This window comes from Nycticebus coucang, chromosome 5, assembly GCF_027406575.1.
Source record: "Nycticebus coucang isolate mNycCou1 chromosome 5, mNycCou1.pri, whole genome shotgun sequence".
In the NCBI taxonomy this organism is placed as follows: Eukaryota; Metazoa; Chordata; class Mammalia; order Primates; family Lorisidae; genus Nycticebus; species Nycticebus coucang.
The window spans coordinates 27,533,555-27,560,743 of record NC_069784.1 but is presented as its reverse complement, the minus strand read 5'-3'; the positions used below and the strand labels follow the sequence as shown (position 1 = coordinate 27,560,743).

Sequence of the window (27,189 nt, the reverse complement as noted above, 5' to 3'; positions counted from 1 at the left end):
TTCCTAATATGATTTTAATGCCACCAATTTCTACCATCTATAATGCTACAGGTTTTCCCAAGTTACGACAGGATTAATAAAATTAGCTATATTGACATACACATAAGTATATTTCAATGAAAAAAATATCACTATGGCCAAAGAAGCTCTACACTTACTAATTTCGCTTGTTGAGCATTTACTGGATCACCATACTGAAGCAAAGCTTGAAACTGGTTATTTTTTGTAAATGTGATTATCTTCAACACAGCACCAAACTTAGAAAATATCTGTTAAAACATTAAAATCAAGACATTATTTATCTATGTTATTATTTATCTAAATTATAGTTAAGTATGCAAATTAAATTAAACTTACTTGGTGAAGAACATCAAGTGTTACAGGGTAGTACATATTGTCAATAATTATTCTAAGTACTGGACTCTGGGCTGGAGTCACTGCACTCTCACTAACTGTGGTGCCACTAAGAGGAGTACTTGCTGTCTGGACAGCTGTCACAGCTTGAAGAACTGCTTGAGCACGCTGAAAATTAAGATTAAGTAGTTTAGAAACACACCCATTACTGTCACATACTTTGCTATATGTTAACACTATTAGTTCTTTTCCATTTCATGTATTAAACAAAACTTAATGCTCGTTCAATAAACATTTCTGAGCACCTGCCACGAGGCAGATACTGTCTGTTTATAATTCAAACATGCTACTGGTGTTTAAATCATCTAAGTGTTGGGATCAATGTTCAACAGGCAAAGATAAACAATGTAAGATGACATTCGGCAGATCTACATAACCAAAAATGTTTTAAACAAAAACTTTCAGAAAGTAACTATTCCACACACAAAACAGTTACATGGGAAATCTCAACAAGAAGGTTATTGGTTTATTGAAAAGACCTCCTATAAAGCTTATTACTTCTAATATACTTTTTAAAAAGGAAAACTTAGAATACAAATACTGTATTTTGTTGTGTATAATGTGCAAGTTTTTATCCAAATTTTTGAGGGAAAAATAAGGATCTATAATTATGCATGAGTAGTACAGCTCAGGAGCAGGGTAGGTCCAGCAGACCTCTTGGGGCTGTCTTGCCCCCCTACCTGGGCCCACAGAGAACCATGGGGTTCCAGTCTAAGAGGAGCCAAGACTCAGTGGGAGTGGGCTGGAGTGGCTTCTTCTGAGAGGCAAAATAAGGGGAGGGGGCAACAGTGAGGCTGGCAAAGTGGGCTGTGGCCATGCAGGGTGAGAGCCAAGGCTCAGAGCCCAGCCCAAGAGAGGGCACCAGGGGATCCCCACAGGCTCCAGCACTTTCCTGGCTGCCCAGAGGCTTACCACCCTCAGAAGCTCCTACCTCACCAGCCACGATGTGGTTGGGGAGGAAAGGGCTCAGGGCTCCAAGTAGAGAAAGAAGGGACAGCCTTCAAACAGGAGGGCAATGCAATAAGCATGTTTACCAGGGGAGTGTTAGCCCTCCTCCGGTATCTCTCCCCCAGCCAAAAGCCAGCCATTTTCATTTTCTCAAGGGGAGTTTTTCTAGAAGTCTGGGCTAAAAACATGGGTACACATTATACACATTTTACATGGTAAAATATAGTGTATCTTTTTCACACTACTGTTAATTTCTCACACCAAAATTTTTAGAATAAAGACTGATGTGTGCACTAGTCCTGTGGTCCACAACCTGTTAATGGTGAATCTTTTTCACACTACTGTTAATTTCTCACACCAAAATTTTTAGAACAAAGACTGATGTGGACCACTAGTCCTGTGGTCCACAACCTGTTAGGAACAAAGCTGGGCTGCAGAGCTCCAACTCCCCCACCTGCCCTTCTACCACTCCCCCAACCATGCAAAATCTGTCTTCCACAAAACTTAGGAACTAAGTTGCACAGCAGGAGGTAAATGGGGGGCCACTGAAAGCAAAGCAATTTACTCTCCACACCTGGCATTACCACCTGAGCCCCTCCCCAGCCACCAACAATGGTAAAATTAAAAAACTGTCTTCCAGGACCAGTCCTGGGTGCCAAAAAGGATGGGGACTGCTGCTCTAGTATAAAACCAAAGTATCTTCAGGAAATTTTATGATACGATGAATATTTGCTATGTATTTTACAGTATCAAAAACACGATTAATTGTAAAATGAACTGTTATTTTATGTGTGATGATTAATAAGATGTTGCAAATTAAACTCTGATGAATCAACTACTGTAAGATACACCTTGATTTTCAAGATATTTTGAAATACAAATAATATACATTTGAATAAACATAGTATCTTTTGGAAGTATGTCAATCAAATGTTAAATGCTCTAAAAGACTGCTCTTATTACTAGTAGTCCTTTCTTACTTTTTGTGACAGATTTTCTGTTAAGAAAATCATTTGTACCATGTGTTCAGAAAACACATATAAAAGCATATAGCTAAATATAACAATGACAAATACGTCTACTACTTTGCTTTATAGCTTGAAAAATCTGTATTAGCAGATAAATAGGAATATAAGCTGCACATTAATGAATAAAAGGGAAAAAGAATACCAAAGAATTAGGACATTTATGGAAATAAACAATAGCAATCATTTTACTGAAATACTATATAACAAGAAATGATATAGCTTGAGACTCAAAGAGACCACATATTCATATAGACCAGTGGTTCTAAACCTGTGGGTCACACCCCTTTGTAACAATGAAAATACATCCTGCATATCAGATATTTACATTACGATTCGTAACAGTAGCAAAATTACAGTTATGAAGTAGCAACGAAAATAATTTTATGGTTGGGTGTCTCCACAACATGAGAAACTGTATTAAAGGCTTGCGGCATTAGGAAGGTTGAGAACCACTGATCTAGACATACCTCATCATTTAAATACTACTTAAGTAAGAAACTGAAGTGACTCATTAATTTAAACTCAACATTTTAAAACACCATAGTTAATATAATAGACACTTTGAATTACTATAGACGAAGTTATTAAGTAGGTAAAATTAGATTTCTAGAGTAATATTTATCTATTTAACTACATTTGAATACACTGAAATAAAATATCTTAAGTAGTTCATTGCAATTTTATTTTCTTTAGTAGTGAACATGTTCTTACAAATACTTATCTATACTAACAAGCATGACTATCACAACTTAGAAAAACACTAAAATCCGTATCAAATAATAACATGTGTTTTTAAAATAGGAATCACTTGATCATGGTATACAATCCAAGTGGTACCAAAAAATCCAAAATTCCCCTGCAACTATCACTCAGCCTGTTTTTCCCTACCAATTCCTTACCAGTATTACCTTGATTATCTTTCCATAAATACTACCTACACATACAAGCATATATGAATATATCTATTACTTATTAGTACTTTTTTCAATACTAGTCATTGTTGTCCAACTTCCTTTTGTAGCTTAGTAATTATATGCCCCCTTATCAGTAACAAATGATATCACACATCTTTTTTTAATTCACAGATCACAGTTGGCTTGCCAACCTGAATTTTAATTGAATTTACCAAAATATCATACATTCACGGAAAGGACTCAAACCCTAAGTGTATAGAGCCTAATAAAATACCACAAATTAGACATCTCTGTGAAATAACCAAGTATTATTAACATTCTAGAAGCTATATTCAGTTTTTCTCTAAGTTATTTAAGTGGAATCATCTAAGATTCTATTGTTCTACTTTGCTCAAGCTTCTTTTTAAGAGGTACACACATAAACTTATTTATTCTTACTTTTAGACAGCATTCCACTGAATGAATATACCACAAAATTGGGGGTGCCCGTAGCTCAGTGGGTAGAGCACCAGCATCCACCAAGGCTGGTGGGTTCGAACCTGGCCCAGGCCTGCTAAACACAATGACAACAACAAAAATAGCCAGGCATTATGGTGGGCACCTGTAGTCCCAGCTACTCGGGAGGCTGAGGCAAGAGAATCGCTTAAGCCCAAGAGTTTGAGGTTGCTATGAGCTATGATGCCACAGCACTACCCAGAGCGACAGCTTGAGACTCTATCTAAAAAAAAAAAAACACACAAAATATTCCACTGCTCCTGACATTTGGATCATTTCCAGCTTTAAGCTATTACTATAGTGCTTCATGAACTATCCCATATATATCTTTTGATGTACATACATATATACAGACACAGTTTTCTCAGGTATGTAACTAAGAAATGGACTAAGACAAAGAATACTTATGCTTAACTTTAGTATATATTAAGTTTTCAAAAATGATTTTACCAATTACATTGCCACCACTTATATATGAGAATTCATGTTTCTCTACATTAATCTCCAACATTTGATACTACTTGTCTTTTTAATATTAACCAATCTGGTATATATGTATGTATATACCACTGTGATTTTAATTTGCACCTAAGATCCTCAATCCGAATCTAATCCACTATTTTCGTAATGGGAAGCCTTTCTAGAGAAAAAATAGCTAAATGAAGACCTAAAGATATTTAGCAATGTAAAGTGTGGGGTAGAAGGGTAGAGCAAAGACATGCAGGCCACAATATTCCACATATATGTGAGAATACAGTGACATAATGGCAGCAAAACACTGAAATCAAGAGATAACATCCCAAGTTTGAGGCTCTATCTACTTTTAGGACAAAGCACAGACTAATAGGATAGCAGTAGCTGTAAGACAAAAAACAATCTGAGAAAGGGCCTTTCTCCTGAACATGAAAAGTACCTACTATAGGGGATTAACTCAGATTACAGAAAGATTCATACTGGCTGCTCTAAGGAGAAAGACTTCAAGAGAGAAAAGAAAGAAAGTAAATAAGTAAGAGAACTATTGTAATAACAGAGCCAAGAGGTGACTATGTTATGTCTGAGAAGTGCAGTAGCAGGAGATGTAGAAAACCAGGCAGATAATTAAAGAGAGTAAATGAATAGGACTTGGTGATTTCATGAAGGGTTGTGGAAGAACTCATGGTTAACACATGTTTATCATTTGCCACTCTTTTGTTATGAAACCCTATTATAATGCCTATAGGTGGATGAATATAAAATGAAATAAACACGAACACTGAAAATAAGAAAGGTCATCATTGGCTGAAAATAATTTTATCTAACACACAGAAAATGAATGGAATCAAAGGGACAGAAGACACAATGAATACATAAGCAAACAGGGGTTACACTGGTTTGCCACAAAGAACCAGCTCAGAAATTGGCAGGTTCACAGGAAGAAAGGGGTGAAAACTAAAGGATAAATGGAAAGTCTAGCTAATGAACAAACATAGTTAAACTCCTCTTCTCCCTTGCCTCTGACCACTATGTCCCTTCACCATAAAGAAAACAAAACCAATTTAAAAGCCCTGCCTTAAAGGAACCAGAAATTCTACAGTAAGTTTGTTAGCAAGGTATAAAGGCCTTTTGGGGGGATGAAGGAGGGGGCTGAGGATGGATGTACCAGCTTACTATCCACCTCTTTACCTTACCCTAAAGGAAAGCATACAGGTCCAATAAAACCTGACGCCCATTCTGCAACATGAACAGACAAAAACGGGGGGCGGGGATGGAGATGGAGAGTTAGAACAATATAAACATAGACGCCAACACTGAAGAAAACCTAATTCATAGTGATGTATTTTTAAAATATTTCAATACTGGCTCGGTGCCTGAAGAAAAGGTAATTCATAGTGATGTATTTTTAAAATATTTCAATACTGGCTCGGTGCCTGTAGCTCAGGGGTTAAGTCACCAGCAACATGCACCTAGGCTGATGTGGTCAAACTCAACGAGGGCCTGCTAAACAACAGTGACAACGACAACAAAAAATAATAGGTGCCTGTAGTCTCAGCTACTTAGGAGGCTGAGGCAAGAAAATTGCTTAAGCCCAAGAGTTTGAGGTTGCTGTGAGCTGTGATGCCACAACACTCTACCCAGGGTGACACAGTGAGAATCTGTCTCAATAAACAAACAAATAAACACATAAATACATAAATAAAATATATTCAATACTATAATTAGTATCCTCAAAGAACTGTGATTAAGACATAACCAAATGCAATATAAAAAGGATAACCAAAGAAGAATTAAAGAGCTTTTGAAAATTAAAAATATTACAGAACTTTTTCAACAAAAGGTACTATGCATTGATTACTCCCTCTGTCTAGAATTAAGTGGCTTATTCCCTAGCCACTTTGAAGCTTATTTTTCAAACTCAACGGGGCTTTCACTGGTTAACTTTTTTTTAAATTACAAGTCCCCCCTCACCCATAGACATTTATCTATAGACTATTTTTATTCTTTACACATACCTCTCATTTAAATCTTTTAAAATAAAAATGTGTTCAATTACTTTAATAAAAATATTAATAAAATTGAGATATGAAATGCCATTTTAAGAGGACACTATGCTAAGTGAAATAAGCCACCCATAGAGAGACAAATACTGCATGATCTCACTTATATGTGGAGCCTAAAAAAGGTTGAACTTATACTAATAGGAGTGGAATGGGGCTACTAGAAGCAGGGAGGGAGGGAAGGAGTAGACAGAGAAAGAGGAGATGTTGGTCAAAAGGTACAAAGTTTCAGGTAGGAAGAATAGGTTCTGGTGCTCTACTATGTGGCATGGAAACTATAGTTAATAATAATGTATTGTTGTGATGCTAAAAAATACACATGTATTTGGTCTTCAATCTACTTCCTGATACACAACTCCTAAAGTTCTTGTAATTGCCAAAGTAACGTCTTTTGTGTGCTAATAAGTTGACTGATGGGGCAGCAATGCCCCTTCAGGATGGGGGCTAGTAGTCTGAAAGAGGAAAGCATGAGATAAGAGAAGCTGAAGGTTAAGTTGATCACCAATGACCAATGGTTTCTTCAATCATGCCTATGAAATGAAGCCTCCATAAAAACCCAAAAAGATAAGTGTTTGGAAACTTCTGGAATAACTGAAGATGTGGCAGTTTCTGGAGGGGTAAGAAGGGTAAGAAGCTCACTGCCCTATGTATTTTTCCATCTGCATCTTTGTTATATTGTTTACAATAAACTAGTTAGTCAACATCCATAAATATTTTCTTGGGTTCTGCAAGTCACTCAAATTAATCAAACACAATTAAAGTTGGTTGATGCCAAAGGCCTGATTTACAACTAGTTTGAAAGGTCTTGTGAGACTAAGCCCTCAAAACCTGTGTGATCTGATAATATATCCAACTAGGTGGTATTGGAACTCAACTGGGCTAGAGAACACCCAGCCAATGTCTGCTGCAGAACTAATTGCTTGCTCAGTGTGCAGGGAAAACTTTCCCTACATCTAGTCACAAAATCATCTGTGTTAACTGTTGTGGTACGAGTAGAAGAAAAATAGTTTGAGTCTTTTCACATTCAACTGTATTATTTCATAACAGCTATAAGGGTTTTATATATTCTTACCACAAACAAATATATTAAGATGATGGATGTTAGCCTGATTTGATCATTCCATAAGGCATATATGAATCAAGAACTCACACTATAACCCATAAACTGCTAATTAAAAATAAAAAATTTAAAAAATTGCAAAAAAGAATCTAAGTAAAAATAGAGTATTTTGTTATACTTCTTAATGATAAAGTATACATTCTCTTCAAAAGAAATGAAAAATGTATTATCAAATTACAATTGAAATTTTAGCCCTATTTTTTAAGCAAAAATTTATAAGCTTATTTTTCATAAATTATTAAAAGAGACAAAAATCAGTTAAGCAATCATTTTCTATTACATTTTCGTTAAAACAGAGTTTATATTTTATTGAAAGAGATAGAGATAATTAGTTTAAAAACTGTATTAAAGCAGCTAAAATTTTTAGATAATTATAGCAGTCCTACATATCTAAGTCTAAAAATATTCTTGTATTATTTTTAATACATTAAGTATCTTTTACATTGTATTTTAAAAACATCAATACACATACATTCCTGTATTTTTCTTAAGATATTTTTGCAGAAAAATCAATTAACACATCTTCAAAAGGAATTTTTCCGTAAGAAATTACAACCTATAAAAAGGCAAATAACCAAAGGCACTGAACTACACACCTTAAAGTCTAAGTTGAAGAGTTGTATAAAATAAGTCCTACTTTCTAAACAATTTTTATATAAAAATTTTAACTTGCAACAAGAAAAAATGAACACTTTGACCAGGGCTTGCTTAAAAAGAATTCAAATCTCCACAATATTTAATACTTAGGAACGTTCATTCTGCATGAAAATATCATAAAAATGGTGAATATTTTTGAAATATCATGAAAAAAATCAAGAAAATACCTAAAGAAATATTTTGAGTGGTTAATTATTTTATTTGTTATTACTATGTTTATAAGATTCTTAACATCTTCTAGGCCATGTTACTTAGGTACCTACACATACTCACTTGGTTTAATGTATTATCTGTCTTTAATTCTTTGTGATTGGAGTACTGGATATAAATTGGTTGGTTACGAAGATGAGGCGTCACAGCAGAATAGTAATTAACCATAGTAATAGCTGCTTCCTCTGTTGCTAGTTCCAAAAATGCCTGAAAGTTTAAATAACAAAAATTATAATGATATATATTAAATTCAAATAAATTTCAATGTCTGTGTAATCTATTCAGCTAATTTAAAAATATCAATTACATAGAATAACCTTTTAAGTGACATTTCAATGTTCTAGTGAGAACAATTAAAAATCTCTTACTGAAGTTTACCTATACAATTAAACTTAACCCAGTACATTTACTTCTGCCTTCCATCTATAGATCGTCCACATCCTACAAATCTATTTCCCCCAACGAAAGCTAGAAGTGTAAACATTCTGTAGCACCAGAATTTTAGTACATCTACCCTAGCGAATGTTTGCTCTCAGAAGTCATTTAATAAGCCGTATAATTATACAAAGAAAAAAAAATTTAATTGTCAGATTAAATACAACATTACTATATTCACAGGAAAGTTAATTTTCATAAATTCTTTTAATAGAAATTTTAAAATGAAATTTAGTATTTAATATACCTGAGCCCTGATGATACTGAAATAATAATATCCAGAATTATTCCCTAATTTCTGCGAATGCTACCAGATAAATATTTATATGGGATAAGCTTCAGTATAAAATGCTATTACCCCTACTGATTTCTGATGTCAAAAAGAACAGAGCCACAATAAATATTTCATTTATATTTTCCAATTTCATTATGAGTCCTAAAATATTAAATTTAGGACACTGTGTTCAGAGTGAACTCAAAACGCAAAATCTGAAAACTAAGTGACTAATTCATTTTGACCATTTAGTATAGTTACTTTCCTACAGACCTCTACCAAGAAAAATTAGAGTAAGGCTTCTGTTATGTTCTTTCAGAAAATTAATCTGTTTTCTACTCTTATTAAGTGGCAAATCCACACCTTCTGGGTAGTACGAGGTTTATCATTTCATTAAACCCTAAAAGAATTGTACCTGATTTTTTCCTTTCAGCATAAGGATGTTGGTCACCTTACCAAAAGGTAAGCCTAAAGCAATAACTTCAGTTTCTGTCACTTCACCGGGTAATTTTCGAATATGAAGTACACGAGAAGGAGCACCATCCATTTTATCTTCTCCTTTAAATTTTTTACTATCATTACCATTGGCTGAAAGACATTAAAAAATAGTCTATATATTAACAATAAAATAATAATTTTCCTTATTTGTGTAAAAACTACAAAAGTTTAAAAGAGAACTTAAAAACATACCTAGATAAACCTAAATAATTCCTAAAAATTAAAAAACCTGAGTTTTTAAAATAATGGAGAAAATCATATCTAGCAATTATTACTAAATGAAATTATCAGTTAAAATCTTCATTACATAATAAACCTATAAACAGTATATACACCAATATGCCAAAACATTAAAATGCAATTTCAGAGAAGCACTACAGAATACTATTACTGTCATGTGCCACATAATTACATTTTGGTTAACAACGGTACACATAAATATATGATGGTGATGCCAGATGATTATAATACTGTATTTCTACTATACCTTTTCTGTATCTAAAAATGTTTAAATACACATACACTTACCATTGTGTTACAACTGCCTACAGTATTCAGTAAAGTAACAACAGTGTATAGTTTTGTAGCCTAGGCACAATAGGCTAGACCTTAAAGCCTAGGTATGTGGTAAGCTATATCATCTAAGTTTGTATAAATACATTCTATGACATTTGCACAATAATGAAATCACCCAACAAAGCATTTCTCAGAACACATCCCCATCACTAAGTGAAGCATGATTATTTCCTGCAACTTAATCAGATGATGGACTAACAAATACCAAAAAAAATGAAAATATTGAGTTGTCAAAAATGACAAGATTGTAAGATTATAATCTTAAAAAATTTTAAGATTATAATTTCACAGGTGGCGCCTGTAGCTCAAGTAGCTAAGGCGCCAGCCACATACACCAGAGCTGGCAGGTTAGAATCGGCCCAGGCCTGCCAAACAATGACAACCACAACCAAAAAAAAATAAAAAAGCTGCACATTGTGGCGGGTGCCTGTAGTCCCAGCTACTCAGAAGGCTGAGGCAAAAGAATCGCTTAAGCCCAGGAGTTTGAGGTTGCTATGAGCTATAACGCCACAGCACTCTACCCAAGGCGATAAATTGAGGCTGTCTCAAAAAAAGGAAAAAAAAAAAAAGATTAGAATTTCACCTGAGAGATTATAAATTGTTCCATTCAAAAATGTTATACTCAAAAGTAGGATTAAAGGTGCCAAGGCTATCAAAATTATTATGCAGTCAATCCACATAATGGCTTATCTACAGTGAGGCTCTCCTAATACATTAACAGTACCACTAAATCTACCTATGTAAATATTAAATGGTATTAACATCAATATACTATAAATCACTCATGAAATTAGTACCTTATTCTGCTCCCCTGAGCCTCAAAGTAAACTAATATATTTAAATCAACAAATCCATTAGTTATCTGCCTTCATTCTAAAACTGTACCAAAAGCAAAAATATTACTAAAACATTAACTGCCATAAGAGTTGTATTTAACTTATGCTAGTTTTGAGCCCAGTGCCTCATAAAGCATATATAGCTCACACATGTCTTGACCTATCTTGACCTAATAAAACATCATGACCCCAAGGGAAAAAAAATTTTTTTTAATGTGGGATTTAAATTAACATGTTAAAGATGCCTATAAAATCGGTTGTGCTTTAAGTAGAATTGCTTCAAGAACTTGTACCATAGTCTGTTCACCATGCCAAACAGATGGTTCTTAATCTTCTAGGGATTCAAGGATATTTCTGACACTAAAAATGAAGGATCCTTACACATTCAGAAATATACACGAATACTCCATTTTGAATAAAATTTTAGGTACTTTATGGTATTTCCTAAAACATTCAACACAATTTATAAACAATAAAATTTGTGTGTACATTCAACAATATCTATAAAACTCTAAGATCGCCTTGATCTTTAAGTATTTTCAAAATTCATTCATTCATTAATTCTTTAAATATTTACTAAGTATCAGGCACTGTTTTAGGCTCTGGGGATGTAACAATGAACAAGATAAATATGATTCCTGATGCTCTATAGTCTAGCGCAGTAATTTTCGACCCGTGTACCATGAGAAGATTTTAAGTGTGCTATGAAAATGTGTGAAGATCATTATTTTTGAAAGAAGCTCAAAGTGTAGTAAGTATATACACACACACTTTTTTTTTACTTTTTCTCGATCAACATACTTTAAGTGTACCATAGAAGCTTAACCATAGACTGAAAAACACTGGTCTACTGGGAGACAGGGACTGCATGAACCAGATAATTTCTTATAGTGGTAAACGCTATCTATGAAGAAAGTAAAACAGAGAGATGTGCTTAAAAGGAAATTTGCCAAGAGTAGAAGAGAAAGGTGATAATGACTTTATTGGATAACCAGAGAAGGTAGCCCCAGGAGATAATATGTGAACTCACACTTGGTGAAGTTACCTGTCAAGCTATATTTAAGTCATATTTTACTTTAAGAGTTTCATTTAAGTTTATATACTTGAATTGTCAATGAAGGCACTTAAAAATCCCCTCAGGTTTGCCTTGGAACAGAAGAGGAGTAAACTCTGGCTTCTAAACAGACTACCCTGAAAATCTTGGCTGGCTAGCTGTTCATCACTCCAGAAATTAAAAAAAGAAAAAAAACTACAGAAAGCTATTCATAAACGACAGGCATCTAAACTTGTCAAAAGAAGAGCCTTGACTTTCTATTTTGTAGTGTCTTATGTAATTAATAAAATCACCATTGGGTTTGTTAATTAAAAATGTAAGTTAAAACAAGGAATGAAAAAAATACACATATACCTTAAAACATATCATTGGCAAACACATATATTCTTCTGCCATGGCATGACGGCCTTTTCTTAGCCAAAACAGTCTTGAGTTCAGAAACCTGATAAGTCTGTTCTTATTCATTAGTTTGTTTGAATAACAAGGACAAATACTTCATTATCCAACCTAGAACTCCTGTGTTATAGGTTATGGTATCAGGATACTCAAGACAGAAAATTTCAGCTCTTCTAAATTGGTTCTTTCCTTCTGGTAGATGTCCAAGAAAACCCCACCAGGGCAGCATGTGGCTCAAAGGAGGGCACTGGCCCCATATACCAGAGGTGGCGGGTTCAAACCTGGCCCTGGCCAAAAACTGCAAAAAAAAAAAAATCACCAAAATAAAGATACCACCTATCACTGTACCTATAAGGTGTGAAAGTCTTCCCTTTTTTTTCCAAATGATTTTTAGAATATAATCTCCAAAATGCAAAAGCCTCTCTAAATCAATTATTAAGAAAATTAATAGTTTAATATTTTGGATTTGTGTTGGATACTTTCTGGATGGTACATGGTGGGTAGAAGTCAAACAACTAAAGAATAAAGAAGAGGATGGGATACCTCTGAAAATCAGTAATTAATAAATTCTTGGTTTCTTAGAAAAATATAGAAAAGATAAAATTTTATTTTGCATCAGTATTGAACATTCCCTGAAAATTAACCATATGCCAGGCAATTTACAACTCTAGGATGGCCATTATCATGATCTATCAATGCCACTTAAAAGGTAGTTAAAATGCCCAAGATCTTACAGTTACTAAGCGGTAAAGACAGAAATTAAAACTCAAGAGTATTGACTCCATAGCCTGAACTTTTTTCTTCTTTTTTTTTACTTTTTTAGAGACAGGGTCTCTCACTGTGTTGCCCGGACTGGGTGTACAGTGGTGTTATCACAGCTCGCCACAATCTCAAACTCCTGGACTCAAAAGCAATCCTGCCTCAACCTCCCAAGTAGCTGGGACTACAGGTGTGCCAACACGCATAGCTAATTTTTCCATTGGTTTTTTTAGCAGAGACAGGATCTTGCTATGTACCTCGGGCTGCTCTAGAACTCCTGGTCTCACACAATTTTCCTGTTTCAGCTTCCCAAAGTACTTACATTACAGGTGTTAATCACGGAGCCTGGCCTGCCTGTTCTCTTAAACTACTACTAAAGGACACCCCGCCACCCCGCCAAGCAAACTTCATATTATACATGGATGGCCTAAAAAAGATCTGTCTTCTGCTCCCAGAGTCCAATCCAGCTACTGTGTAACTTTAACTGTCAAAATTTACTTCAAGAAGGTGACTACTAAGTATTCTTATCCTAATGTTAAATACTATGGAAGTCTTCATTTCAAATAATTGATACTATGAAAATGTGAAACTAGGAAATGGAACTCCTTTAATCTTACAATCCTATTTTCATGTATAAAAACATCTCAAGCCTAGAAAAGAAAAAGGGCCAAAGATAATGGGTGGCCGTCAGCTTCTAAAACATAGAAGCCATTTATCACCTTTTCAGAGAAGTAAATAAAACTGGATCTGTTGGTGTTAACAGTTTTATGATTCTTCAGAGACAAGAGAATAACCCGATTTTCTTCCCATAATCTTTTCCCTTTCATTCTCCCCCACCCCCGAAACCCAGAAACTTTTGTTTGGGCATATAAAACTAGCAATAATTCAACTGACTTTAGGATTTTATGTTCAATTAACAAGGCATATAGTAATGTAGTAATGGTAGAACTCTTATACTACACACCGTTTTCCATAGCTTACTCAAGCTCTTTTAAAGTCTTTTGCTTAGGGAAGATGTTCATCTACTCACAAATTAAAAAACAAATACAATTTTAAAACTGTTTCTATTCAAACACTTTCTTTCCAAACTGAAAACTAGATCTCTACCTCAATTCTAAAGTCAAAATCTTCACCTCTGATCAATCCATCACTTTTCTCCTCCAGACTGATCTTTGTTCTCCACCAGCTTTTACCTAAAATTTTCAAATAAATGGGTGCCACCAAGATCATGGGTAATTTAAAAAAATCACATCCATCAGTAACCAAGTAACAGTAAACCCTCTCTTCCTTAATTTCTCAGTTCTCATAGCACCCCTAACAATTTCCACTTCTACTTTTCTTACTTCCCTGACTCACCTGACACCTGCTTTGAGCGCTCTGCTTACTCATTCATTCACCCAACTGTTAGTTTCGCAAGCTATTTGGTCCCAGGTGTTTCCTATTTTCACCTAATCATTATAAACACTCCAGCTCCTGGATTTTGCAATCAACTTATTCAACTATTATTTTAGGTCTACTCATTCGCAAATATATTCTACTATTCTCAACTGCATACCAACATAAAAGGGCTACAATTCAAAACTTCATACTTCATCTGTCCAGAGAAAACTTGTTGACAAAATGTAACTGTATCTTTGTTCTCCAAGTCTTTCAGACTAATACATTTATAAAAGTCTTGGTAACTCTCTTTTATCAAATGATACTGACGAGCAAAGCAGTTTTAATTCTAATCAGTTTTAGACTTCAAGGCAAAGCACAATGTTACAGAAGCTGCTGACTTTAGAAAAATAAAAAATAAATAGGCCCTAAGAAAAATTAATGTTGGTACCCATTCTTATACAAGAGAAATTCCAAAGAGTTAACCTGAAAAAAAGAGCAGACATATACAGATAGATGGTACTGCCACAATTCTCCAACAGCCACCACACAGAAAGCCTCAATAGGCTTACTGTAAAAGCTCAGTGTGAATCCCTGCATTTCCAGGTAGCTGCATAGTTAGGGTGCCAAATGGACTTTAGGCATGAACTAGAATAATACAGAAGATACCTAGAGGAAGGCTCTCATTACTTCCATATTCAAGAAGACATGTTCTTAGAATCCTGATAAACATTCAAACGGTAAAAAATACCTTTTTGGAATACTCTCAAAGCATTTTAACAAAATGAAAGGACATCATAGAAAAAAAGCAGAGAGAAGGAAGGAGGGAGGGGGTGGGGCCTTGGTGCATGCCACACCTTCTGGGGGCAAGACATGATTGTAAGAGGGACTTTACCTAACAAATGCAATCAGTGTAACCTGGCTTATTGTACCCTCAATGAATCCCCAACAATTAAAAAAAAAAAAAATTAAAATTAAAAAAAATAAACGAAATCTCAGAGTTCGAATAACATGTACCACAATCTACGGGATGATACCAGTGCTTTAATTTAAAAGTAAAATGCCACACTTTTAGCAGTAATAAATAAATCCTGCTATTACAGACATATTTCTGTTAGGTAAAGAGGGACTTTACCTAACAAATGCAATCAGTGTAACCTGGCTTATTGTACCCTCAATGAATCCCCAACAATAAAAAAAAATAAATAAAAATTAAAAAAATAAATGAAATCTCAGAGTTCGAGTAACATGTACCACAATCTATGGGATGATATCAGTGCTTTAATTTAAAAGTAAAATGCCACACTTTTAGCAGTAATAAATAAATCCTGCAATGGCAGAAATATGTATATTTAAAGGGATAGTCCAATTCCTTGGCTATAAAGAAACGACTTAAAAATTTAAAGAGACTAAACCTTACAACTGTCAAGCTTCTTCCCCTGCTAAATATTATAGCTATGAAATTCTTTCAATAAAATCCAATTCCAATGTTAGATGGGGTTACTTGTAATTTTTAAATATTTCACTTCTATTTCTCCTGAAGGAACCTGTTATAAAATATTCTTATTGTGTCAACACAGACCTTTCTCTGAGATTAAATTTCTGATATTAACAACTTTCCTCACTTACTAAAGTCAATTGTTTTCCTTTTACACAAAGCCTCTATTCAATAGGTATAGAGAAGGAAAGTCTGGACAGATAAGGGCACGGCTGCTGAGAGATACTTTTGGAAACACAATTTGATAGTAAAATCAGTTAGAATAAACATTTTGTATAAAGCTGGAAGCTGGAACATAAAAATGAAACCCTGTTCATATTTGATAAATAGCAAAGTGTCCTTGTATAAGTCTTCAAAAGTCCTTTTGAGTCATCTGAACCAGAGGGAATATTTTTCCAAGCAAATACAATCACCAGTTTTTAAAATCTTTTATGCTATCTGCTCTTATGAGTAACAGTACTCAAATTGGTGTCAGAACACATGCAGACTTTGATCTTTTATGCTAGGAAAAAACAGAAAAATCTTACAATTCAAATGTTTTCTCTGTACACAGAGGTTGAATATATCAAGTTGACTGCATGTAAATTTCTTATGTTAAAACAAGGCTTTAAGAAATTTTATTTCAATACTACAAAACAGACTGATTGGTCATAAAGTATAGTATGCATCATTCATAAACATACTTCAAAAATAGAAGAGTCACAGATTCTTTCCACCAAAAGAAAGAATCTTGGCGCCTGTAGCTAGTGGCTAGGGTGCTGGCAGGTTTGAACTCGGCCTGGGGTCTGTCAAACAACAATGACTACAACAAAAATAGCAGCTGGGCATTGTGGAGGGCGCCTATAGTCTCAGCTACTTGGGAGGCTGAGGCAAGAGAATCACTTAAGCCCAAGTGTTTGAGGTTGCTGTGAGCTGTGACGCCAGAGCACCATACCCAGGGTGACATAGTGAGACTGTCTCAAAATAAATAAAATTAAAACGAATCTCTTTTTCTACTTTTTCCCCATAGTTAATGGTATCATCATCAACCCAGTGTTTCTAAAACAAAACTAATACTTTACCCAAACTCTTCTCCCAAATAACTGAGTTCTAATTACGTGACACATAATTTCCTGTATATTCTAAAGACCCTAAAATTCTTAACCTTGATATCTTTAGAGTATATTATAAAGTTTTTAACTACTCTCCCGTACATACATTACTGACCCTAGCCCTCTGAAATTAAATAGAAAAATCCTTTCAATAATGTAAACCTGTGCCTGTTTCTCTATTTTTTTACATATTTATATTTCACATTTCAACAAAATTACTTGGAATTCATAGTTAACAAAAATAATCTGTTTTCAATAAATTTTGATGTTTTACAACTTAGTTTATTCACATAACATATGTCATCACCACAGAAAATGTCTTTGTACTTCCTGTTAACATTCAATATCCACAACTACCCATTATTCCAGTCTAAACTAAAAACGAATTATCTACACTTCAATGTCATAAAAATAGAATCACACAGATATGTACTCTTATGTCTGGCTTATCTTAGTTCATATAATGTTTAATATTCACCCATGTTACTGTAATAATAACCATTCTTTTAATATTAGAAAGTAGCAATTTCTCCATTTTTCTGTTAGACATTTGGATTATTTCAAGTTTGGGATCATTATCAGTGTGTTATGTTCTTGATAACATATTTGTACATGTCTGATACATTTTCACTTGTTAAAAAAAGTAGAAGTACTAGATCATAAGGTAGATTTCTTAAGCTTCGTAAGAAAATGCCAAACTATTTTCTTTGTATACTCTCAGCAGCAATAGAAGACAGTTCCACAGCTTCATCAACATATGGTGTTGCCAATCTAATCTTAGCTACTAGAGTTGAAGGCTATCTCATAATGGTTTTAAACTTGTGTTTTCCCCATAATTAATGTATCTTGCTGTTCATATTTATTTTGCGGAAAATTTCCTTATAAGTACTTTAGAAGACAAGCCTTTTGTCAGGTATGTACATCAATATGTGAGTATTATCCTCTGCAAGCCTGTGCCTTGCCATTGTCTTACTGTCTTTTGCTGAAGCAAACTTTCCCCTTTTAATCAATTTTATAATCATTACTTTATGAATAACGATGTTTGTGTCTTCACTAAGAACTCACTTACCTCAAGGTTGCAAATACATCCTACAAGTTTTCCTAAAAGCTTTGTATGTTTATTATTTAGTACATAATTGATCTCATTTTTCTAGACAGTATGATGCAGGGTTTGAGTGAGTTTCTTTTTTATTTTTAATGTGTTTTAAGACATTCTGGCACCATATGTTGAAAAGACTTCTCTTTTCCTACTGAGTGACCAAGGCACCTTTGTAGATTGACCATAAATATGAGTTTATTTCTGAACACTATTCTGTGGCACTAACCATGTTAGTCTTTCTTTAATTAAAGGATTACAGTAAATAGTGAAATAGCATGTTGCAACTTTTCCTTTTCCAAAATGGTTTCAGCCCATTTTATTTCCACATAAATTTTAGAATCTACTCATTGATTTCAACATAAAAGCCTAATGGACTGGATTAACTGAATGGTATCCCAATTTGGAAAGGATAGGCATGTTAGCAAATTAAGCCTTCTAATTCATGGATATGGTCTCTTCCTTTATTTAGGTCTTTTTAAAACTTCCGGTAGTGTCTTGAAGTTATTGGTGCAGATGTCTTAAACACCTTTTGTTGATTTTGTTCCCAATATCTCGTCTTTCTGATGCTTTTATAAATGGATCTCTTAAAATTTCATTTTCCATGCCTTGGCACCTATAGCTCAGTGGCTAGGGCACCAGCCACACACACCAGAGCTGGGGGATTCGAACCCAGCCCAGGCCTGCCAAACGACAACTACAACCAAAAAATAGCTGGGCATTGTGGCAGGTGGCTGTAGTCCCACCTCCTCGGGAGGCTGAGGCAAGAGAATTGCTTAAGCCCAAGAGTTTGAGGTCGCTGTGACCAGTGACGCCACAACACTCTACTGAGGGCAAAATAGTAAGACTCTGTCTCCAAAAAAAAAAATTCATTTTCTAATAATTTGCAGTTAGTGTAAGGAAACAATATGATTTAAGGTATACAACTTGTATCCTGTAATCATTCTAAATTCACGTATCAGTTCTACTAAATCTTTTGTAGATCCCTTTAGGTGTTCTATTTTTAAAAAACATGTTGATATGATTGTGAGTTTTGCTTCTTCCTTTACAATTTATACATCTTTTATTTCACTTGTCCAACATAAGCTAGAAAAAAATTGTGAAAACAACACCTTTCTGTAATTCGTGTTTTTTTTTTAATTAAATCATAGCTGTGTACATTAATGCAATCATGGGGTACAATGTGCTGGTTTTATGTACCATTTGAAATATTTTTATCAAACTGGTTAACATAGCCGTCACTGCATTTTCTTAGTTATTGTGTTAAAGACATTTATATTCTACACTTAGTAAATTTAACACGTACCCTTGTAAAATGCACTGTAGGTGTGGTCCCACCAAATACGCTCCCTAGTATTTCCTGTTTTTAAGGAGAAAATAGTCAAGATTTCCCCATTAAATACAGAATTTGTTGTATGTTCTTAATAGATGCTGCTTATCTACTTTGGCAAAAGTTCCCTTCTCTTCCTAGTTTTTGAGATAATTTTTCTCCTTCATTCTATTATAGTGATGAATTATACTAAGTTCATTTTCAAGTGTTAAACTTAAAATCCTGGGATAAGCCTCAGTTGGTTATCATTAATCATCACCTATACACTGCTGTATAGATTTACCAACATTTTGTTAAGAACATTTGCACTGGGTGGCGCCTGTGGCTCAGTCAGTAAGGCGCCGGCCCCATATACCGAGGGTGAGGGGTTCAAACCCGGCCCCGGCCAAACTGCAACCAAAAAATAGCCGGGCGTTGTGGCGGGCGCCTGTAGTCCCAGCTACTCGGGAGGCTGAGGCAAGAGAATCGCTTTAGCCCAGGAGCTGGAGGTTGCTGTGAGCTGTGTGAAGCCACAGCACTCTACCAAGGGCCATAAAGTGAGACTCTGTCTCTACAAAAAAAAGAACATTTGCATTTAGGTGAATGATAAATATTAGTCCTAAATCTTGATTTCTTATATTGTTAGATTTTGATGTCAGAGCTATAGGAGTTTCATAAAGTGAACTAAGGAGTACCCACCTTCCCTATTTTCTAGAAACATATGTTAAAGACGGTTGTTTCTTGCTTTCAAGTTTCATAAAATTCAACAGTTAAAACCATGTATGTCTAGAGTAATCTTTGTGTGAAGCTGTTTTAATGACAAATTCGGTTTTTACGATGGAGCTAATCAGATTTAGTTTTGATAAACTGCATTTGTTAAGAAATGTGGCTAAGTTGTTGAATTTGTCGGCATTAACATTATTTGTGATATTGTGTTACTTTCCTACTATGATTCACTATTTTGATAATTGAAATTTTTATCCTCTTTCCTTTATCAGTCTTGATAAGGACTTTCAAACCTTTTTTCTAATATGCATGTTATGTATTTAAATGCATATTTTCCCCTCTGCATACTCTTGGTTTACATCAAATTTTAATATGTAATATTTTCCTTCATCAGAAATATGATCTTTATGAAATCTCTTTTGATTCATGTATTGTTCAGAATTGTGTTATTTAACTTCTAAATATTTATTACTTTTCCAGATTTCTTACTTTTGATTTCTAATTTGATTCCACTATAATCAGATACTATATGTGCTTTTAATCATTTGAAATTTGAGTTGTTATGATTTATGCTTTAGTATAGATCATCATGGTGAATATTCTATGTATACTTGAAAAGTTGTTTGCAATTACTGGGTATAGTTTTAAAAATGTGAATTAAACCATGGTAACCAATAGCATTATTCAAATTCTCCATGTATTTATTTGGAGTACAGGATTCAACTGCCCCATCAATTATTATTAGGAATGTTAAAAACATCTGATCATTACTGTGAACTTCACTGTCTTCTTAGTTCTGTCATGTTTTTCTTTATATACTTTGAAGCTCTGTTTTTAACACCATAAGGAGTGTTGTGTTGTGATATACTGACCCTTGCAACATTATGGAACATGCTTTTTTATATCTGGTTAATAGTGCTTTGAATCTTACTCTGGCATTAATACAATTATATCAACTTTGTGTTTACGATGTACATGGAATATCATTTTTCATCTTTTTACTTTCAAACTAGGCTTTTATACTTTAACCTAACTCTAGTATAGGCAGTATACTAGTTAGGCCTTCCTGTTTTATCTACTCTGACAATCTTTGCCTTTTGAAACTGCTTAGAACAATGATATCGAATGTATGGACAAGTCAGACAGTAATATTTTTTAAGAGCTCGTTTTTTAGGATAGTTTTACTACTAAGAGGAGAGAGATACTTCTCATATCCCTTCTGCTACCACACACATGTACAGCCTTCCCAATAATTAACATCCCCACCAGAGTGGTACATGTATGCAATTGATGAACCTGCCATGGCACATCATAATCAGGGTCCATAGTTTACCTTAGGGTCTGCTCTCTAATTCTCTAAGTTTGGACAAATGTATAATAATGTGTATCCTTCACTGTAGTATCCTACTGAGTATTTTTACTGAACAAAAACAGTTCTGTACTCCACCAATTTATTTTTCCTCCAACCTCCATCATTCACTGATTTCTTGTCATCTCCATGGTTTTGCCTTTTCCAGAAAGTCATAGGTTGGAATAATATAGTATGCAAAATAAAATTCTCAGATTGAACTCTTTCACTTAGTCACCTACATTTAAGGTTCCTTGATAACTCATTTCCATTTAGTACTAAATAATATTATATCATCTGGCTGTACCACTGTTTATTTGGACATTCAGAGATAAATGAATCACAGGTTAAGTATTTAACTTTTTAAGAAATTGACAAACTGCTTTCCACAGTAGTTCTACAATTTTACAATCCCATCAACATTATATAAGTACCACCTCCACATTTAAAGTATGTACTTGACATGGTAAGTCTCTTTAATTTTTGTCATTCTAATAGGTATGCAATATTCTGTCAGTATAGTTTTAGTTAGCATTTTTCTTCTGAAGATGTTGAGAATCTTTTCCATATTGTTTATTTGCCACCTGTATCTTTTTTGTCAACTACCTGTTCAAATGTTCAGCCTAATTTATTAAATTGGGTTGTTTGCTGACTTGTTAAGTTTGAGTTTATATATTCTGAACGGATACAAATCATTTATCAGCTATTTGCTTTGTAAAGATACATTACCACAATATGGCTTGTCTTTCCATTCCCTTAACAGTGCCTTTTCAAGAATAGTTTTTAACTCCAAGGACATGTCCCTCTTGTTTTGTCACAGATCGTTCTTTTAAGGTCCTAGCAAAGAAATTTCTAATCCAAGGTCACAGAGATTTTCCATATTTTCTTCTGTTAATTTTTATAATTTTAGGTTTTACATTTAGGTCATGGTCCATTTGGAATTAATTTTCACATGCAACATGAAATTCAGATCCAAGATCTCTTTTTCACATATGCTATAACCAATTGTTACACCATCCTTTCTTTACAAGTGTGTTCTTTCTCCATTGAATTGACTTTTCACTTTTGTCAAAAATCAGTTGTCCATAATTTTAGGTTTTATTTCTGAACTCTCTATTCTGTCTCATTGACTACTTATCTGTCTCTATGCCAATATGATGTTATTTTGATTATTGCAGCTTTGCAGTAATTCTTAAAAACAAGCAATAAATGCTCTAGTTTTCCTCTTGTGGCTTTTAGCTACACTTCTTTGTACTGTTTCAAAAGATTACACTTAGAATTTCAACATACAATCTTGTTAGAATCTTTTTTAGTTAATACATCACTTCATGTAAAATTTGAGAAACTTACTATTGTAAAATTCCATTCATCTACACTTTGTACTAATTACTGTCAGATAAACACTTATATAACAAACTCCATTAATATGAAGCTTTCATTTACATAAACATAGACCTTCAAAGAAACTTCAGAGGATAAATACAGACAGCCTTTTTAAATTTATACACTTAATTACCATTCCCACTACTTCCCACCTCCTGCAAATGCATGTTTTTATCTAATGTCTTTCCATTCAGTCTGAACAAGTTAGCCTTTTATTTTCTCATGTCTTTATTCCTGGCTGTTTTTAGATTTATTCTTTGTTGTTAGCTTTCCGTATTTTGACTATTACATATGGTTCTGTATACATATCTTACACGTGCCTGGGTGTCTCAGATATTTCTTATTCAAATTTTACAAGTTTTCAGTCATTCCATTTCAAATACATATACTTTTCTTCCCCCCACTCTATTCCCTCTTAAGAGCTTCAATTAGACTGCTTACAGATTAGACTGCTTAATTGTCCAACAGGTCTATTTTGTTCTCTTTGGAAGTTTGAATAATTTGTATTTATCTGTATTCAAGTACGCCAACCTTTCTTCTATTGTTTCCCATCTGCTGTTAGTCCCAAGTGAATTTTTCATTTCAAAGATTGCATTTTTCAATTAGTCTTGATAATTCTTTATCTCTTAATATATTCCTCCATCTGTTCAGTCATTACGTCAATCTTTTCCTTTATAGCTTAAAATATTTATCATCTTTATCTGCTAACTCTATTATCAATAGAGTAATTTTGGAGTCTGCTCCTATTGAATGCTTCTCTATAGTTTATGGGTTATTTTCCTGCTTCTGCACATCACTTTTAACTTCTGACTGTACGTTAGATATTATAGAGGACAGTTGTAGCAACACCGAGTCATGCTGTTTGCCTTTACATTTCCATCATCAGGTCAGATTTTAGGTTTAGTCTTACGAACAGCACTTACTATAGAGCAGTGATTCTCAACCTGTGGGTCATACCCCTTTGTAACAAAGAAATACATCTCGGCATTAGGAAGGTTGAGAACCACTGCTATGATCCTTTCTTTTAAAGCCTAATTTTTTCTTAACTTAAAATCAGTGTTTTTCAACCTTTTTGAAAAAAGCACAATCGAATGTATAGTTACGCTTCCACGGCACACTTGCATTATATTGATTAAAAAAAAAAAGTATATATTTATTGTGCTCTGAACTTCTTTCAGAAGTAATTTAATTAAATGATCTTTAAAAATGTTCACAGCAAACCTAAGATCCTCTCACCACACACCAGCTGAAAAAAAATCACTGGTCTAAATGGAATCACTGTGCCGGGAGCCAAAACATCTCACAAGAATACCCCTTGCTATCTTGATTTTACAGGCAAACTATTCTCAGGAATTCAACCGTAAACAGCAACGGTACTTTCCCCTTGCATATCTCCTCAAAAATGCACCCCCCGCCTTAGGGTCCCTCTCCTAGTAATTTTCCAGAAACTAGCCCCCTCCCCGCCCTGTTAGGAACAGCCCTTAGTTACTTCCTCGTTTGTGTGCTTATAAGCCCAGCTGAAAAATAAACTCGACGGAGCTTGATCAGACTCTTGACTTGCTCTCATTCTTTCGTGTCTCTTGTCCCCTCATTCGACTGACCCCTTTGTTTCCCAGGTCCCCGTTGAATTCCCTGCGGGCCGGGGCATCACTGAAGTCCATTTTCTGACTTTCCGAAACTTCAAAGTCTGACTTCCCACAACTGCAATGTCTTAGTGCACTGTTCAACCTAATGGAAATTACCATTTAGCTCTCAGCCCCAGAGCAAGTCATTTCTGACAGACCTTACAAAGTCTCGATCTGCAGACATGTAACCCACCCATTATCTAAAATTCTGAATAAAGCAAGTCCCCACACCAATTTCTACCCCCTAACCTGTGCCTAAACCCCTAAATAATTCCCTCTTCTCCAGGACCATTCCCCACAAATTCCTTATGTTTGAAGAGCTTTGAATTATACTCTTGGTCTCCTCAGCAAATTGAAACCTGAATGCTCTGTTTGATTTCCATTTCCCTGTACTATGGCAGTAAAACAGTCCCAAGGAGAAAGCCAGAATGGTCAGGAGACTCACCTCATGTTTCCCATCTCTGAAAGATAATGATCTTACATTAACTGCTCATCAATTCCAGAAAATAGCTGCTTCATATATTTTGTTCAGTTTAACATAATTTTTGATTTGGGGAGGAGATTGGAAAGGGGGCAAGGCAGCTACCAATTACTCGGTCATAGCCCCAATTATTAATTTTAAAAACATTTCCATTATCAAAAAGAAAGACATAACAAGACTATGTGGTCAATTATTTTTACCTGGTACTTTTGACTATTTTGCTTTGTAATCCCTATATAGAAAAATCAGTAATAATGTGTTGACAAATTCCTCTTCACATCATTATGGCTAAATTTGGTTAGTATGTCCTTATAATTTTTACTTAACTGAACTTTACACAAGTAACTGCTTCTAGTCTTTTAAGATCCTTTTATTGCCCGATATAATTCCTCACACATGTAATTCAAAAAAAAAAAAATAACAGAAAAAAATTTCAGTTTGAGGTAAAATAATGTGAATGTTGGTTTATAAGGTAAAATCATTCAATAATAACAATAATCAGATTCAAAATTTGGTTCAGCCATAAAACTAAGGTCTACAATTAGTCTATATTGGTTCACAGACCCTACAACTAACATTATTTGTGACATATACCAAAACTCTAACTTGAAAAGTTAAATCATCTTAAAATTACAAGTAGACAACATAAAAAAATAAATTAAAATAATTAAAATATTGTTATGGCAAAGAAAAAGGTTGAAAGCACAGAAGAAAACAGTTATGTAAGTTAACTTTTTTGGCTTTTATTTAAAGTTTGAGTTTTAGGGTTTATGGCATAAAGAAATAAAGTAAAAATATTCTATGACAATCAAACAAAACTAAAAGCAATAGAACAAAAAGGATGAGTATGGGGGTTATAACATAAAAGAGGAACATTTTTTGTGATCAAAAAAGGAAGACCATCAGACTTAAGTTTCACTTGCCCACAAACTCACTAACTTTTAAGTTTTTTTCACTAGATTCATTTATATGCTGGTAAAAATTTCCTCTAAAGTTTTTCAACATAGCTTTTAAAAAGAATAGCTACTCTCATATAACAATTACAGGTGAAACTTACTAAATGCAGAATACAAATGCCTACATACAGTAACTACAAAAATGCCATGAAGGCTACGTTGAACAGTTTGATGAGAATATTTCAGATTGTGTATGAAACCAGCACATTGTACCCCTTGATTGCACTAATGTACACAGTTATGATTTAACAATAAAAATAAATAAATTAAAAAATATATATGTACTATTAAAAAAAAAAAAAAAAAGACTTAAGTAATACTTACCTGTAACTACCATGCTGCTCATATTAGAGTTTGGACTACTGAGAACACTGCCTGAGAGTAGTTCGTCAGATCCTCTCTATATAAGCAAAAAGAAAAAAAAAAAAAAATTAGCATAGACATCTTAAAATTTAAAAATATTAATCTGAAAGCCTGTCACACACTTAAACAAATATCAAATGTTACATTATTGGGGAGACTCAGAAACTTAATCCTTAAAATAAAAAGTCAACTTCATCTCTCTACTCTCTTATCTGTCCCCTTCCCTTTCACTTAAGCCCAAAAGACAATAAATACAAAAGATGATCAGTTTCCATAATCAAAACCTTTGAAAAGCTACCTCAATTTTTTACAAAAACAACTAATGTCATATAATTTTCCATTCCAGTAATCCTTTATTCATCCAGATAACTCGTCTTCAGAATATTAGAATTTCATACTGCTAAGGTAGACATCATCATCATTAAAATTAAAACAGGTATAGACATCAGTAGCTAGGACATTGAAAGCAAAATGAAAATATATAAAATGAGAAATTTCTGTCAGAATAAAAAGAAATATGGTCATGACCTAAAATCTTTCAGAGAAAAAGCTAAAAGGTGTATGTTTTGGACCTGCGCAGTTGTTCAAACCAATCAGTAATATTTTAGGTATTTTGAAAAACGTGTGTATTTACAAAAATATGTGAATACACTAATATTTAAACTAGCTAAATCAACTTTTTCGCCTATTTTACATATGTGTATGTTGTCATACATATATAGTAAAATTTAAAATAGCCAAATCAATACTGGCTGATTTAAAACAACCACCAGTACAAAAAAGCTAAA

General features: G+C 34.0%; 1 protein-coding gene across 5 annotated transcripts in view; it reads right to left on the bottom strand.

The window, feature by feature from the left end:
- Positions 1-27,189, bottom strand: part of PTBP2 (polypyrimidine tract binding protein 2) — a 78,672-nt gene that overhangs the window by 32,645 nt on the left and 18,838 nt on the right. For all 5 annotated transcript variants that reach the window (XM_053591250.1, XM_053591245.1, XM_053591247.1 and 2 more), the window contains exons 3-7: positions 26,363-26,438; positions 9,445-9,617; positions 8,384-8,527; positions 358-522; positions 159-269 (exon numbers count right to left, since the gene is read on the bottom strand). In XM_053591250.1, the coding sequence (XP_053447225.1) occupies positions 159-269; positions 358-522; positions 8,384-8,527; positions 9,445-9,617; positions 26,363-26,438 (669 nt within the window). The remainder of the gene's footprint in view (positions 1-158; positions 270-357; positions 523-8,383; positions 8,528-9,444; positions 9,618-26,362; positions 26,439-27,189) is intronic.